The 16,325-nt window shown below is 39.8% G+C and overlaps 1 protein-coding gene across 2 annotated transcripts; it reads right to left on the bottom strand.

Annotated features, from left to right (window-relative positions):
- Positions 1-1,899: 1,899 nt before the first annotated feature.
- sec31b (SEC31 homolog B, COPII coat complex component) lies at positions 1,900-16,008 on the bottom strand. 2 transcript variants are annotated; one of them, XM_042397813.1, is made up of 26 exons: positions 15,860-16,008; positions 15,042-15,152; positions 13,149-13,272; positions 12,074-12,269; positions 11,862-11,957; positions 11,075-11,215; positions 10,423-10,565; positions 10,227-10,326; positions 9,956-10,117; positions 9,591-9,743; positions 9,258-9,488; positions 9,090-9,164; positions 8,881-8,973; positions 8,659-8,776; positions 8,340-8,518; positions 8,096-8,222; positions 7,765-7,910; positions 7,320-7,493; positions 7,090-7,215; positions 6,789-6,972; positions 6,312-6,704; positions 5,373-5,431; positions 4,704-4,829; positions 4,484-4,603; positions 4,301-4,372; positions 1,900-3,397 (listed from the first exon to the last, which is right to left on the bottom strand). In XM_042397813.1, the coding sequence occupies exons 2-26, from the start codon at positions 15,118-15,120 to the stop codon at positions 3,218-3,220; spliced, it is 3,597 nt and encodes a 1,198-aa protein (XP_042253747.1). In that variant the 5' UTR covers positions 15,121-15,152; positions 15,860-16,008; the 3' UTR covers positions 1,900-3,217. The 2 variants fall into 2 exon arrangements, with proteins under 2 accessions (XP_042253747.1, XP_042253748.1); XM_042397814.1 differs by lacking the exons at positions 1,900-3,397; positions 4,301-4,372; positions 4,484-4,603; positions 4,704-4,829; positions 5,373-5,431 and adding an exon at positions 5,441-6,155.
- Between the last annotated feature and the right edge of the window lie 317 nt (positions 16,009-16,325).

The following is a 16,325-nucleotide window of genomic DNA, read 5'->3' as shown; positions in this document are numbered from 1 at the left end:
GGCTATTACATAAGACTTTCTGGTTGAGGAAGATTGATTCCAGCTCCTTTTTTGTACAAAGTTCCCTAACGCTGACACAAATTAGTCCACTAATCAAGTCGTTGATTGTTAAAGTAAAAAATGTCAAACACTCACTGGTTTCAGCTTCTCAAATGTTTGTATTTTCTCTCCTTTTGATTATTAATTGAACATATTATTTTGAACTGTTTTGGTCTGGCAAAAGATGGAATTTGAAGGCATCACTTTGGACTGTGAGATTTTTAAATAGTTATTTGATGAATCAAGACATTTTAACCGATAACGGGAATAATAGTTGCAGCTTTAAGTCCTCACACCTTCTTAGTCACTAACTTTTCCAGTTAGTTGAGTATTTTTTTTGGGAAGAATCATCATTTGATAAACCACATGGAGCTGTTGAACATGTCAGAGTTAGTATCAGCACATCGAGCCAACTCCTGTAGCCAGTGTCCCACAGGCAAAGAGCGGAGCATGACTCAGGCTGTGTGGTGTGATGTGTGGTAAAGTTGCATTATATTACCATCAGCCCAGACTGACATGACCGAGGTTACTACAGTTCAAAATGCCCCCAAACATTCACGCCACACAGTTCACAGCGTCTGACTCCAGCCGGCCAATCAGCAGCCGGGACCTGACTTATGATCCTCCTGGACCAATGGAGGAAGGGCGGGCGAGCCACCTGTGCCAGCTTGCAAACTGACAATGCACAGCAGCAATACTGCCTCGGGATTTGACAGTGAATTAAATGAATGAGTTATGAAACGCTCCTCGAAGTCTACAGGAAACTCTGCTGACTTTGGTGCGTTCAAGTGCTTTTGGTGAAAATAGGAAAAATGAAACTGCAGGAAAAGTACTTTACCTGTGGGTGTTCTGTATAGAAAACAATATAATTGCTGTTACAGCCTTTGTGTAAGAATTGAACAGTGCCACTGAAAAGATAAGCCAATGCCTGCATGTTAAACAGATGCCATCTACTGATCAAAATGGAAACTGCCTAGAAATAGGATATCCCAAAAAGGATGTCACAAAAAAGTCACAATATGTGATAATACAATGGCTTGCATTCAAAATGTTACTAAAATAAAGAAGTATTATCAGCAAAATCTACTTAAAAATGTTATATACACACATATATATACATTGTTTTATTGGATATTTTTGATGCATTCATGTGTAAGCAGCATTTTAATGTTGGTGGTTGGGATGGTTGTGTTTCTTAAAGTCCCCGACCACTCAAAATGATGTTACTTGGATGTTTGAGCTTCACTGTGCAGTTTGACACTATATTTTTTCACATTCATCTGCTGAAGGTGGAAAATCTCTCAGTGCTCACCTTACATGACACGACTAGTTTGGAAGCCAATCGTGGTGTGACGTGTGCAGTTAAACTGAGAATGGACTTTTTAATAAAGAAGACATCCAGTGGGCTAAACTTTAGAAACAAAATGATATTTGTATAGTGGTATAGATTGTGGTGGTTTTAGTGAGGGAGGAGAATGTAATTTTAAGATTTTTTAACTAAATAATTGAACTTTTTTTTGGAAAAATCATATCTGGAAGGGCATTTTATCTACTTACACTGTTGGGTGATTCAACTTTTAAAAATGCATCATACTTTATTATTTGTCGATCATGTTTTTGTGTGTAAAATCTGAATCTGCGAGTGACAACAGCTGTCAAATAAATGTAGTGGAGTTAAAAGCACATTTCTCTCTGCAATTTATTTGAGTATAAGTATAAAGCATAACGATAAATATGGAAATACTCTTCTCCTTCATGAAAGTGGGATTTGCATTTGCATTTGAGCTCAGTGTTCCTGCCTGTGTATTCAATTTTTTGTGAGGTTTAATTGATACATTTGAAGAATTAATCGAGACTGGAAACTTTAGAAGTGAAATTTTATTTGAAAAAAAGATACCGAAATGAGTAAAGTAAGCAACATGGATTGTATAAATATCTGTGCAACCAAAATGAGCACACTGAGGCACTTTACTGCCTTCTGCTGCCATGATACACCAAACTATCCAGCTTTATGTCCAGCTACAAACCTCAGAATATCAGATTTATTCAGTCATCAGTTCATTTAAGTTGGTATAATTGTATGATCTAATCTAAAACAAGTATGACTTTGAAAAAAAAACAAAAAACAAAAATGCAATTCCGAGTTAGAAAAGGAGAGGATGCGGCCTGTAAAAGCATCTTTAAACAGAAGGAGAGGGGTTAACACGGAGGATGCAGATTTCAAATAATTTGCAGTTCAACATAAATTAATATAATTTTTGTTTATGAGCTGCCATGTGAGCTCAGCAGTCAGTTTAAGAGTTCACATAAGAAACATGCACACAGAAGCAAGTTTGAAGGTAAAGACTCAGTCATTCACAGTCTCAGTGCTAATCGGGGTTTAACATAAAATGGGGAAGAAAATAAAACAGCAACTTGACAATCACTGTATGACATTCTTCTGCAGTGCTTTGGCCCAAAAACCTTCATGGCACAATTCACTGGACACAATCAGTTACAGCAGGTGAAGAGTACAATCGGTACTTACAGTATGTTACAAATGTTCTCGATGTTTGTCGTGAAATATCAGAGTATCAGTCGGTTTCTCCCTCGATCAAAGTACTCCGACATACAGATGTAAAGTGCACCCCAAATTTTATTCTCACAATTTTTCACCCCTACTTAATATGTAGGAGCTGATAGTCCCAGATGTTTTGTTTCTGCAGTTGGGGTGCTGTTTGTATTAAACCAAAAAAAAAATTCACCTATGGGGGTCGACGTCTGCAGATGTGAGGGGAGAAATACGCAGTAATGACGTAGACTACAAAACTGTACCTACTTGTACGACCGCATGACCTTAATTCAAACTTTGCACCATTTGCTCTTTTTATATTACATCAACTGTTGAATTTACACAGAATCACAACTTTCAGAATACATTCATCTTATCGTAAAATTACCACAGCAACATTGACAAATCTCTACAAAACATCCACCTCGCTGCCCCAAATCAGCCAAATCCTTAGGAAGGAATACGTAAGGAGTGATGAAGACTACAATCTGCAATATCATCTGTAATTATTCTCATTATCAAAGCACGTCATTATGTCAAAAAAAAAAAAGAGGAAATAAATACATATATAACAATATGATAACACTGAAGTCTGGCGGGCGGTGTCTCCATGGGGGAAGGGGGGGTTTAGACGCCCAACTTGTTGGCGATGGTCATGACCACTTTAAGGATGGGCATGAAGGCGGAGATCTCGCTGAAGTTGCTGCTGCTGACCACCTGGGTGTGGACCTCCAGACCCCGCTGGTAGTTCTGGTTTGCCACGCAGCGGCCGATCTCGTGGAGCCCGTTCAGGATGTTGTGGGAGAGCTAAAAAAAAAAAAAAAAAAATTGGCAGAGAAACAATATTAGATGTTATGCGTCACTTGATCTGCCTGCTCTGAAATAGAGCTACCACAACTAATGATTAGTTTCATCATCTGTTAATCTTTCCATTATTTTTAACGATTTGGTTGATGTATATCACAAATTCTCAGAGTGCTTAGTGTTGTATTCAAATAGCTTGTTTTGTCTAACCAGCTGTCCAAATCTTCTATGTATTCAATTCAATTCAAATTTGTGATTTGTTGACTTCAAGCTGCTCAACATACAAAAACTACTATGACTGAAAATCTGTGATGAAGTTTTACAAGGCAACTTCTCTGAATACAAATCTTATTCACTGCTGTTCTACAAATTGTTTTCTCAATTACCTCGACTGATATATAGTTTCAATTCTATCTGTCCAGGTTTTTAGATATCTGTCGCAGACTTCACCCCAATACATAGAGGCAAATGTTATTTTATGCTTTAAAAAAGTACAGCTGAATTGTGTCTTTACAAAAACAATGTCCTGAATCCTCTGGATAACCCACAGACCTCACTGTCAACTACTTCTATATATAGAATAGAGGGGAAAGTTTTTTTTGTGATTTATGTGAACTGAACATTTCAGTTTTGTCCCTGAGGACAGAAAATATCTCTCCCATGACGTACCTAACTGCAGAATTTCATTTGGACAAACAGGACAAATCTGTGTGGTTTCAATTAGAAGGAATGTGAAACTCTTTTGATTTGTGATTGAAGCTAATGAGTGTCTTTTGATCTGAAGGCACAGTCCCAAGTCCACTTTTAAACTTCAGCACAGGGCTGAGAACATTCAGTTTTATTTTTAATTGTTTTTCTTTATCTGACTGTTAAGAACTGAACTTTGTTTGCATAATAATTCCTTACCGACTGCTCTCTCAGCTTGTCATACAGGAATCCCAAACGTTTGGCTGCATCATCAAGTTTCCTTTTTGTTTGCTGAAAAAGGCAATATTTTTGGTCACTTCATATTTAATAAAACAAAACTTTTTTCCTTCCATCAAAACAAGCCCAATCTGGATTACGCCACAGACTGACTGTGAGACTTACTGGGTCTCCTGCTGCTAGCTGGCAGCGCTGCACCAGGCTGTCAAAGGTGGATTTGAGGACCATGTGCTCAGTGGGGATTTCTTTCTGCTCCACCCTCTCTGCTGGCAGCTGCTGAAGGAGCTGAGGAAAACAAGTACACAGACACACGGTTGCTGTTGACATGTTTGCTGTGTGCGTTACTGCTGAGAATAGAGATAACAACCCCTTGTCAAACACTAACCTGCACGCTGGGCTCCTGAGGGGCTCCGGGGGGGACTTGGGCGTGTTCGTGCGTCTGAGGGGCCTCCCCAGCGAATCCCATCACAGGGACAGTGATGGGAGTTGGTGGAGTGTAGTTATCAGGGACCTGTGTACACACAACAGTAACACAAGTACAGTTAATGAGAGGAAGGTTAGAAAACACAGAGACAGAGCTGTGATCAGCAGTTTAGATCTGATTACATTATGTGATTTTTTGGGCCACAGAAACTAGATGTTTGGCTTCAGTTAGCCAGTTGCTAACTTTATTTTAAGAATGATTGAATATGAAATTATTGGACTATGCTCTTGAAGGCTTGACTTCACAGCACTACTGCACAGCAGGGACTGTCTATCCTCTCAGGAGGATATTCAACCATGTCATGTTTATGTTAAACGTTCCTACAAGAGTTTGTGATAGAAATGTAAAAACAAGTATTTTCTACTCACTGTCATGCTCTAAGTTTGATTTAATTTGATCTGTGCCCACAAGAGTTGATTTAGACTGAATTGCTTACGCTTGCTGAATGTATTCATTCTAATTTAACATCCTTTAAAAAGGGAATTGGTTGAAGTGGCAAATTATTAAGAAGTCAGGAACTGATTCTTGCTGGAGAGACTGTTTTTGATAATTAGGGTTAGGTAGGGTTACCTTCTTCTTCCTGGGTCCACCTCGTACTGCTGGTGGGTCATTCCAGCCTTCTTGAGATCCTAAATCAGAAGACAAAGAGTGACAATTAGAATGACTAATGGCATTTTCTACTACTCCTAGTCACACTCACGCGGTGAAAGATTGTCTATGTGAGACAATCTCTTTGAGCCAAGGTTAGTCAACATGGCAAAAATGCTTTAAGTAAGAACTTGCCAGATATGCAACAGATTCTGGCAGTTAATGCAGAAACAAAACCGCAAATATGGCAAAAAGTGTTCAGGCAACATTCTTATATCACTCAACAGCAACAACAGCCCACTGCTGAACATTTATGAGCGCCTCATACATACCTTTTTGATCACAAACATGTATCTATCATTTGCAAATGTTGTAAAACATCTTAATACACTTTCATGACTGTGGATGTTATCTGCAAGGGCCTGACAATGTATGATCCAAAATAAAAAAAAAATACAGTATTTTGTTTCAAGCAGCATAAGCAAACACCACTGAACACACAATAGGTGACCAGAAAAGTATAGAAACGCTGTACACAGGATTACAATCCAATACAACTGATTGAAAAACTACAACTAAAGTAATACTTTCAACAAAAACTCAGGTAAATTTATTGCACGGATGTTGTATTGCATTGTATTAAGCTGTACTGGTATTTCTATTTTTATGGTTACTCAGTGTAGGTTTCAGTGAACTCTTATTCCATTGCAACCCTAACCCTGTCACCTTCATATTCACACTGGGAACTCAGCCAGGGAAAGTATCCTGCAAGTCAAATGAGGGGGACAGATGAATACGATTCATCGTTCATGAATATAATTAGACACAGATTCCTGCTAACATCTCTCATGCTGTGTAGACGAGAAATTATTTCATGTAATTGTGCTCTTTTGACTATAAAGTGACCAACATGGCATCTACCTGTAGGAGGAGGAGCGACAGCAGGGGCACTGAAGGGCTTCACAGCAGGAGCTCCAGGGCCTCCCTGTGGATACCCTGAACCGGGAGGAGCATAAGGACCAGGTGCCATGGAGGGTGCAGGCACCTGGTGGCCCCCTGGGTACATGGGAACTGGGGCTCCAGGCTGGGAGCTGGGTGGCATGGGGACTGATGGCAAAGAGGTAGACGGCATGAAGCTTGTCGGTGGAACCCCGGGGCTGGGCATGGGGGGCATGCCTCCGGTAATCGTCGACGAAGGCTGTAGCATAGGTCCAGATAAGTTAGCCGCTGGCATAGCAGGACCTGGAGGAGGGAAGGCTGAGGGTCCGCCGACAGACAAGGGCTGAGGCTGGAATGGTTGATGAGGAAGGAAACCTGGAAAAGGACACAAATATCACTACATCAAATCAAAGCAGCCTGACATAATCGAAAGTAGAAAACAAATAGTCAGCATCAAACCTGGGGCAGGAGCAGGATGTTGGGGGTAGGAAGGCCTCATGGCAGGGCGGGTCACACTGGGCGGCAGTACATGAGAAGAAGGTGGCAGGCCGGGCCCAGTGTTGGCTGGAACACCTTGAGAGTTGAACATTGATGGCAGAGGAGGTGCAACCACCTGAGAAGGAGCAGAAGGCTGGCGCTGACCCTAAGGTTGGGAGGAATAAAAACAATCAGAAAATGGTTTAAAAGAATTCATAACTGGAAGATAATCTGACAAAATATATGAATGATTTAATGCTTTCAGTTGCTAATAAATTTATACCATAATTTGTGCTTTTGGTGCATTAGGCTGAGCAGCAGGAGTGGGCTTGGAGTTTGGAGGCTGCTGTCCAACGGCAGCCTCTCCCTGAGCATGGAACAGCCTGTTCCTCAACATCGTGATCCCAGGCTGGGGAGACAAAATGGAGCACAAACAAGTGTGTTTATTACAATCCAGAAAGAAAAAAAACTATGAATCTGGTGTTGGAAATGAGGTTGTTTTTTGTTTCTTACTTGGTCTGAGTTCTCAGGCAGGTAGGTCATAGCAGTGGTCAGGCTGCCCTCTGCAGCCAGGATGCCAGCATAGCAAGTTAGCTTCTCAGCCAGGATGGGGCTCTGGACTGCCACCTCGCTGTTGCGGAGGCGTTCAATTGACTTACGCAGCATCATGACTTTCTCAACCAGATCCTGAAAAATAAAAATGGAAACGACAGAACAACATGTCAAAGTAAAAAAGGAAAAAATTTCTCCAAGGTTATTATTCTACTCTACTATTCAGAAAAATGCTGCAAATAACCACTCCAAAGAGCTTCTTGATCATTTTTGAGTACATTTCATTTTTATGAGCACATAAGCGCCACATATTTTAATTTTGCTGTTGTGCTAACATGCATGTGCTTGGTGCAACAGGTACAAATGTAGTTAAAAAACAACGCCCAGATTAAAAAAAAGATTATACCTCTAGACCAAGAGGGGAGGAGCAGTCTCTATGTAAGGCCCAGCACTCCACCAGCTTCTCGATGTTCCCAGAACAGATGTAACACAGACAGGCCTGAAGGCAGCGCTTCTCTGTCCCCTCATGCTCCAACCGGCCTCCCAGGGTATCTACCGAGAAGATTTACAGATTTGAAAATGTTGAAAAACAGCAGGACGGTTAACATGAGAAATGAGCTCAGACAGAAATGTTATTCAGCAAGTAAAACAGGTACTGATAAAAACGGTGCAATTCTCCCGGAAGCGAGGCAAGTCGCAGCATGATCGATGTGCTGCTTCGCTTGTGAGCAACCTACCACACAGACGGGCGAAGTCTTCAGGGTGAGCGTAAGTCAGCAGAGCAGCGAGAGCCTCCTTCCAATTATCCAGCTCACAGCTTTGCACAATGTCCCTCCAGTTCTGGGTCACCACTGATGATATAAGCTAGAGTTGAGGACAAAATAATGAAATAAAGTTAATATACAGCTTCAACATTTCCCCCCCTGTGACTGTACCAACCAGACATCAATCAAAGAAATGTAGTAACATCAACTTTCTCACCATTGAAATGCTGTTCTTTTGCTTGCTTAAGTATTTTTGCTGAGTCTTCTTGAGCAGCTCCTCTCCTCCACTGATGGATAGCAGGATTGCTTCAGCATAGCGACCGTCGTTAAGACACAGATCCACAGCTCCCTCGAAGTTACCGACTAGCAGTGCCTGGCTAATCAAACCATCGGTATCTTCAAAAGAACAACGTGATTAGCCATGAACCCCGAAACGCACAATACAGTTACATTTGCAATAATGACAAACAATGTCAAGGTGTTAAACATGTAAATAGAGCTAATGTGTTTTTAATCACATGATTAAATGTGTTTACCACATGATACAGGGATCTGGAAGTTGGAGACTTCTTTTGGTGTCTGACTGAAGAAGTCAGCTGGAGAAACAGAACCTGATGTTCTGGCATCAGCAACTGAAGCTGCTTCATCAGACCTCTGTAAAGACAAAAAAATAGAGTATTTAACATTAATCAGGAGCAGCAAAACCAATGACCAAAAAGATTTAAAAATAAATACTTTGCTTCTGAAGAATAGCTGACCTCAGTGGAGAGTTGCAGCATCTTTTTTGCCAAGTCTTCAGCATCTACTGCATGTCCATTGGGTTGAAAATTCTTCCCCAGGCATTTTGAAATCTGAAAAAACACAACAGTTTCACAGATAAGACACAGAATGTGATTCAGAGGTAAGATACATGCTTACAAATGTTGCTAATAGCTATAATTACAACAGTTTCTCAGAGGAAGAATACCTTTTTGTCCAATTCATCTTTACTGAAACCCAAGAGTCTGAGGAATTTAATGCGAGCTTCATCCTCAAAATTAACCTGTAAAACAGAGACAGTGAATTAGCTTAAAAATACACACTGGGTGACAGATTTAATGTTGTTTCTCCATATCAAGAGGACATGAGGGCCCACCAGAAGGAACTTCCATATATCCTGCTCAGCGTCTGATGTGGCGTTCTGAATCTTGGCCTGGCAGTAATTGTTGAAAGAACCTGACTGCAGCGCCACCTGCAACTCCCTGGAGCGCTGTAGGAACTCGGTCTCCGTGGTGACCTGGCTCACAAACACCTGTCTGGGGACGGGCTGGGGGCTCTGCACTGGAGGCATCTTGGGATTCTCAAAGGTTATTAGTTTCCCACCAAACTGAAACACAAGAAAACAACAGGTCAGCCATAAATGTTGGGAAATTTTAGCAAAGCCCTTTCTATTAGGATGATTGTAGCACGTTTTTAGCCTTGCACTTACAGCAAAGGAAGCCCCCACTGGCCTGCGCACCCACTTAGGTGGCTTCTTCAGAGGGGGAACTATGGTATCCTGCACTGTAGGCTGAGGAACTTGCAGGGGAGGGAGCACCTGCCCTGTACCAAAGGGATCCATTGAATCAAATGAGGAGGATATCTGTTAAATAAAATGTTAAATGTTAAAGCAAGCACAACTCTCTGGATGAAATTCCACACAGTAATTAAACTCTTTTCCAAATTAAATGTACATGTCCAAAAAGTAGTTCACTGTCAATCCCTTCACACAAGCACCACCTTGTGGACAAACTATACAGCTGAGCATACAGCCTTTGGGATTGAATACATCACATAAGACAGAACAGCCACTACCTTATCAGCGGTGCTTTGCTGCTGAGCCTTCAAGCTCCCTCCCATCACTGAGTAAACAGTGATTTTCCCATCAAACGAGGCGGCTGAAAGCAGAGCTGGATTCCTGGGACACCACTGGACGTCAAAGCACCACTGGTTCGTCGTTGGAAGCTCATAGATGACCTAAAATTAAAATCACTCTTGTAAGGATCAACTGTATTATCGTCAAACCACAATAATGGAGGTGAGGTAATTCAGGGATGACAGAGAAGCAGCAATTAATCTCATATACCTCTCCAGTGTTTGGGTTCCAGCAGAGGATCCGGTTGTCTTTAGCACTACTCAGTAGGAGCTCAGAGTCAGCCTGACTCCAGGATATGGACAGAATTCCCCTGTTAGAAAATAACAACAGAAGGCACATGCTGTATATTCTGCAAGATGACCAAAATACAGAGAATAGTGCGACACACAAACTGCTTAAGTCTTACCTTGTGTGATTCTCAAGGACTTTAAGGGGTGATGTGGCAAAACGGAGGTCCCACATCTGGAGGACTGGCATTCGGTCATCTTCAGAGGCCAACACCAACTGAGTAGCCACATCAGGGTGCCAGAGCATCCCAGAACAGTGCATCTGAACACACAGAACAGATGAGACTTACAATGATTAAAAGGGATTTTCTATACATCAACTTATTCATTTATCTCATTCCTCTATCGGTTCTCACCATTTTCTAATGAGGTAGTGAGACTTTTATAGAGGTAGTAAGTGGTTTAGTAAGTAGCTATAATGAAAAACAGGCCAAGTAAAGTTATTTCAGTTGCTGCAGTTAAGTTTTGCTTGTATGCTTAACCCTCTCTCTTTCTCTCTCACTATTGTCTCTTGCTTATTTTCTAAAGAGAAGTATATGTTGCTTCCATTTTGTAAGAGAGATTGCACCTGAACCAAAACATGCGTGATTTGTGCACAGAAAAACAGACAGCGTCTAGTAAAGGCAGACAGCAGCATCAATTCCAAGGGATCGTCCCCTAACAGGAGATTAACATTACTGATTGATCAAGGAAGTTTTTAATTAATTAATTTGCAATTAACTGACAGAAGGTAACTTTGGACTTGCTGTGTTTTGTTTTAAAGCCACCAACCCTGTTGCTGTGGTCACTGATCTTGATGATAGGTTCGTTCTTTCTTAGGTCCCACACAACTGCTTTCCCGCTGGGGTTGGCGGAGGCCAGGATGTGCTGAACCTGTCGGTTCCAGGACACGACACTGATGTCTTCAGCAGGCTGAAAGGAGGGGCAGAGGCTGTTACTGACAAAAACAAAATCAAGCAGTGAGTCTGAAACACAAAGATCCCTAATATTCAAATAATGATACATCAGGCCTATGCCATACAAACAGTGATGGCACCAATTCAAAATTGCCACCCAGATCTAGCTACTAAGAATGAAGTTGGATCAAGGTCAGACTGCATGTGCCAAATCCAGTAGTTGTTACACAGATGTACCAAAAAGGCCATCTTGTATGGTCATAATTAAATATTGTATTGATTTTATAAAATTATTCAATTAAATTAAAAATGATTCATTAAATTCCTTTCAAACATTACAATTTCATAAAATAAAATGTCTAAGTAACAAGTCAGCATCATTTCCATAACCTAAAAGGCAATTACAGCCACCGCACAACAAATGGAAACCATAAACAAATACCTTGTGGCTCGTTCTTAACTCAACATGAAACTAACTTAACATGAAACTACAAAGGTTTAGAAACAAGGAGGGGAGCTGCCTGTTGAAGATTGTGGTTTCTTTTTTATGTTTTTGACTCAAACAGTAAATAGGTCGAGATCAAAACAAGAAGTCAGCTCAGCCCTAAAAACAAACATACGTAAATTTCATAAACCCTGTGATCATTGCATCATGTACCCACCTGTGCCTTTGCTCCTGGTGTCATCGGACTGCTGAAGTTGTTTAGATCCCAGATATATATCTCTGAATCATTCGCTCCTGATGCGAGGAGATTACTCTGAGAGAAATTGAGAAAGATGAATTATGTGAAGTACAGTACAAATAATTCAAATGGATGTGTTTCTGTATTAACTGTCTCTAATCACACAGAAAGATTTGACTGTAGACATTTACCTGAAAAGGGTTGAAATCAAGCGCTCGGACAGGTCCTGTATGTTTGTCAGACTGTCCCACTACTGTCTCAGCTCCAGAGTTCATTATGGCCTCTGGGTTATATACAGTTAATGTGCCATTTTCACTGCCACCAACCAGTCTCCCTCCTGTACCGTCTGCTCCCATTCCAAAATTCACCCACACAATACTGTGCAACCTGTGGAATATGAAAAGTATTGTGAGTTTTAAGTATATGGCACATATGGCATAGTGACGATCCAACCTGGAGTTCACTGCATCCTTTCTAGCTGTGGATTGAACACTGATACAAAAGCTATGTGCTTCATCTCTCTAACTCTTTGCCTTTTACATGAACATCAATCATTATTTATTGAAAACAGTGGAAATCAAAGGGGTGCAGGCCAAAAACAGGTAATGTAAAAGAATTCAAAATTAATTTAGAGTGCAAAAAGGCCCTTTCCATTTTAAAATCGGCCATAATTTAATACAAATTGTGCGTAAAATGTCTAAAGCAAACATATTATATGCTTTTCCAAAATACTGGAGATTTTTCCTTGGATCTTGATATGTATAAACAACATAATAATATATATTTGAGGTAAAATTTCACTTGCTACCTTGTAGAAAAATATTTTCAATATACGTACAAACCTTAAATAAAGCTTGTAACATGTAGATATAACCCTGCAATAACACCTGCTATTATGAATGTTATAATATTCTTTTTTTTTTAATGTTTTGTGGTGTTGTTGATTCTTTATGCTCATTTGGGAAGCTGTAGTTGTGAAAAACTTATTGACTGAAAAGCACTGATTTATTCTGACAATTCTTTCTAATATCCCATAAAAATCAACAAGGTTAGACTAAATATTGGACACAGTATAACACAATACAAATCAACAGCACAACAGCTTTAACTAACTGTAAAACTGAGTTTGTTAAATCGAAAAGCTAAGCAAAATATCAAAGCACTCACATCCTAACAGTAGCCAATACAGACACTGGTAAAACAATAATGACTTATAATCCTGCCAACAAAACGTATCTTGCAATTGCATCATTTCATATAGTTTACCTGTTTGAGGTGGGTAGTGACCCTTTAAGCTGCATGTCCAGAGAGGGATCAGAAAAATCCACCTCAAATATCTCCAGGGCTGCTGTGGTGTTGAAAGAGGCATCCAGCTGTTGTGCTGATGTGCCTATTCAATGATAACAAGAATCAGACAATGGTGGAATGTAACTAAGAACTTTTATTCAAGTACTATATGTAAGTACAATTTTAAGGTACTTTTACTTTACTTGAGTATCTTCACTTTATGCTACTTTATACTTCCACTCTGCTACATTTCAGAGGGAAATATTGTACTTTGTACTCCACTACATTTATTTGACTGCTTTAGTTACTTTTCAGATGAATATTTTACATAAAATAACATAATAACACAATTATAAATGACACTGCATTATTAAAGATTAAACCAGTGGTTCACAAACTGTTTGGTAGTGGCCCCTTACAAAATATCAGTGTGCATTTCTGTCTCCTTGTCATGTTTCAGATCTATGAGCTGTTTGCTGTTCCACCAGAGAGACATTTCCCCTCATGGATTCAAATAAATAACTGTTTGAGGCCTATAGAGGTAACACTCTCCCAATATTTCACAAAAATGCAAAGATTAAAGAAGAACTACAGTGAAGTAGGAGACATCTTGTGTCTATCAGTTAACTTTGATTTTTTTGTGGAAAAAAACTTATCAGACACACATTATTGTGCCAAGCATTGTATTTTATATGTCTTAATAAACATCTGGAGGGGGTCTTTACATAAAGGATCTGTGCGTTTTTTCCATCACTGGAATCAGAACAAGTTAAATCACTGATCAACCAATGCATCTAAAAGCATATATGCATAAAGGAAGATGTGATTTGTAAACAGTCATTTGGTTTAACATTTCCCCTCATGGATTCAAATAAATAACTGTTTGAGGCCTATAGAGGTAACACTCTCCCAATATTTCACAAAAATGCAAAGATTAAAGAAAAGTTCTGAACAATAAATCCAAATTTATGTAAAACAACATGTTTTTTTTCTTCTTTGCTACACAATCTATCATCTCAACACCCCTCAGATTTATATTGTGTCCCTTACAAAGCAGTTCAAAATATCTCCACCCCAAGCAGCTACAAAAAAATGCTACTTATGCATTGACTCATCAGTATTTATAATGTAATTTGCAAAATGTATTTAACATATAAGATACATTATAAAATACATGCTATACACAGCCTGATTTTTGAGTAAAATTAGTACTTTTATTTTAGTACTTGAAGTAATACCTCTATACTTATACTTTAGTATAAGATTTTAAATGCAGGACTTTTACTTGGTATGGAGTATTTCTACATTGTCATATTGATACTTTTATTTAAAGTCCCCCTCCACTTAAAAATATGTTTTTCTCCTTGTTCCTACAGTAGCATGTTTGAGCTGCACTGGAGAATGATGCATGTGTAGAGTTTGACTGGAAGTGAAAACAGTCACATTCATCTGCTGAAAGTGGAAAGTTTCACTATGCTCATTGAAAATCCCATTTAGTTTCAAGCCAATTCTGGTCCAATATTCAACCTACACAAGTGTGATGTGTAAACTTGAAGTGCACATACACTGAGAATGAACTACAGTGAAGTAGGAGACATCTTGTGTCTATCAGTTAACTTTGATTTTTTTGTGGAAAAAAACTTATCAGACACACATTATTGTGCCAAGCATTGTATTTTATATGTCTTAATAAACATCTGGAGGGGGTCTTTACGTAAAGGATCTGTGCGTTTTTTCCATCACTGGAATCAGAACAAGTTAAATCACTGATCAACCAATGCATCTAAAAGCATATATGCATAAAGGAAGATGTGATTTGTAAACAGTCATTTGGTTTAAGGGAGATAGTGAAGAGTGGTTTATTATATCTACCTAAGGCCAGGTAGATAGGATGGTGCCCGGCAGGACTCCACGCCTGGTGGGCAGTCCTCTGGATCTCCTTCAGCCTCATCTTCCTCTACAGGTGTGTACAAGTTTCAAATCCTGGACAAAGGAATTTCAATAGTGACACACTGGTTTACTTCTTACAATCACTGTTGCTTGTGACACACAAACCTTCACTTACATCTCAAACATTCATAGTTTTTACCTTGAAACCGGGTGCCACCCATACTGACAGACTGCCTCAGACTATTTCCTGAAATTGCTGGCTAACGTTAACTTACCAAATCGTTCACCCCTACAGCTTCCACCCGTGTTACAATATATGTACTATGCCAGCATTAACTGTATGATGACGACATCTTAGTGAATTAAACCTACGCACCGGTGACATTATCTACATTGAACCGTAGCCACTTGTAAAATAATTAATCATTAGCCTGGGTTAACTAAAGTGTAGCTAACAGTTTAGCATTTCGCAAACATTATCGCTAGCTTTAACGTTGTAACTCACACCGAAAATCTGGTTGCAGCCATTTTTAGCGTTTAGTTAATATTACCCCCACAGTTTGAAGGGGAACTGATACTTTTATACTCATATGAGCTATCGATATCAGTTAATTTTATCTTGCCATCAGTGCCTGGCCGTTTAATCCCAGTGCTTAATCACATCCTATGTTTCTGCCAGCTAACAAGCAAGCGAACAGCCACCACCCTTGTAACCTATTTCAACAGAAAAGAGAAGCGTTATGTATCAGATACGTTTAAACCCAGCAAAAAAGATGAATATGGTTTAGAAAACAACTCACGTCAACTGTCTATATCACCACCCGACTGCCCGCATTCACAACCCGGACTGCTTGTGTGTTAGCTGCTTATCATCAGCCAAGCTAACAGCTTAGCATTCGGTGGATTCCGACCAAAGTGCTTTGCCGTGTTGTCACTACGCTACGGTAGCCGGCACGGACATTTCTCGTTCGATCGTGGCCTGAGATAACCCCGATGACACAGTAAACCCAATTCATTTTTTACAAGTCTGTCTCAAACCAACAGTCAGATGCCCAAACGAACATTAATATAGTTTTTCTTGCTTTCAATTATTCCTCCTAGAAGATCCCTTCATAATGCACTTACAATGCAAGTGATGGGGCCCAAAATCCACAAGGCTCCCTCTGTGCAAAAATGTACTAAAAAGTTTATTTGAAGCTAATATGAAGCTTCAGCCGTCCAATTGAGTCAAATCGAGTAGATATTTGTCAACATTACAGTCTTTTT

The sequence above is a fragment of the Thunnus maccoyii genome, chromosome 20 (genome assembly GCF_910596095.1).
Source record: "Thunnus maccoyii chromosome 20, fThuMac1.1, whole genome shotgun sequence".
Classification (NCBI taxonomy): domain Eukaryota; kingdom Metazoa; phylum Chordata; class Actinopteri; order Scombriformes; family Scombridae; genus Thunnus; species Thunnus maccoyii.
This window is presented reverse-complemented; position numbering and strand designations above follow the sequence as displayed.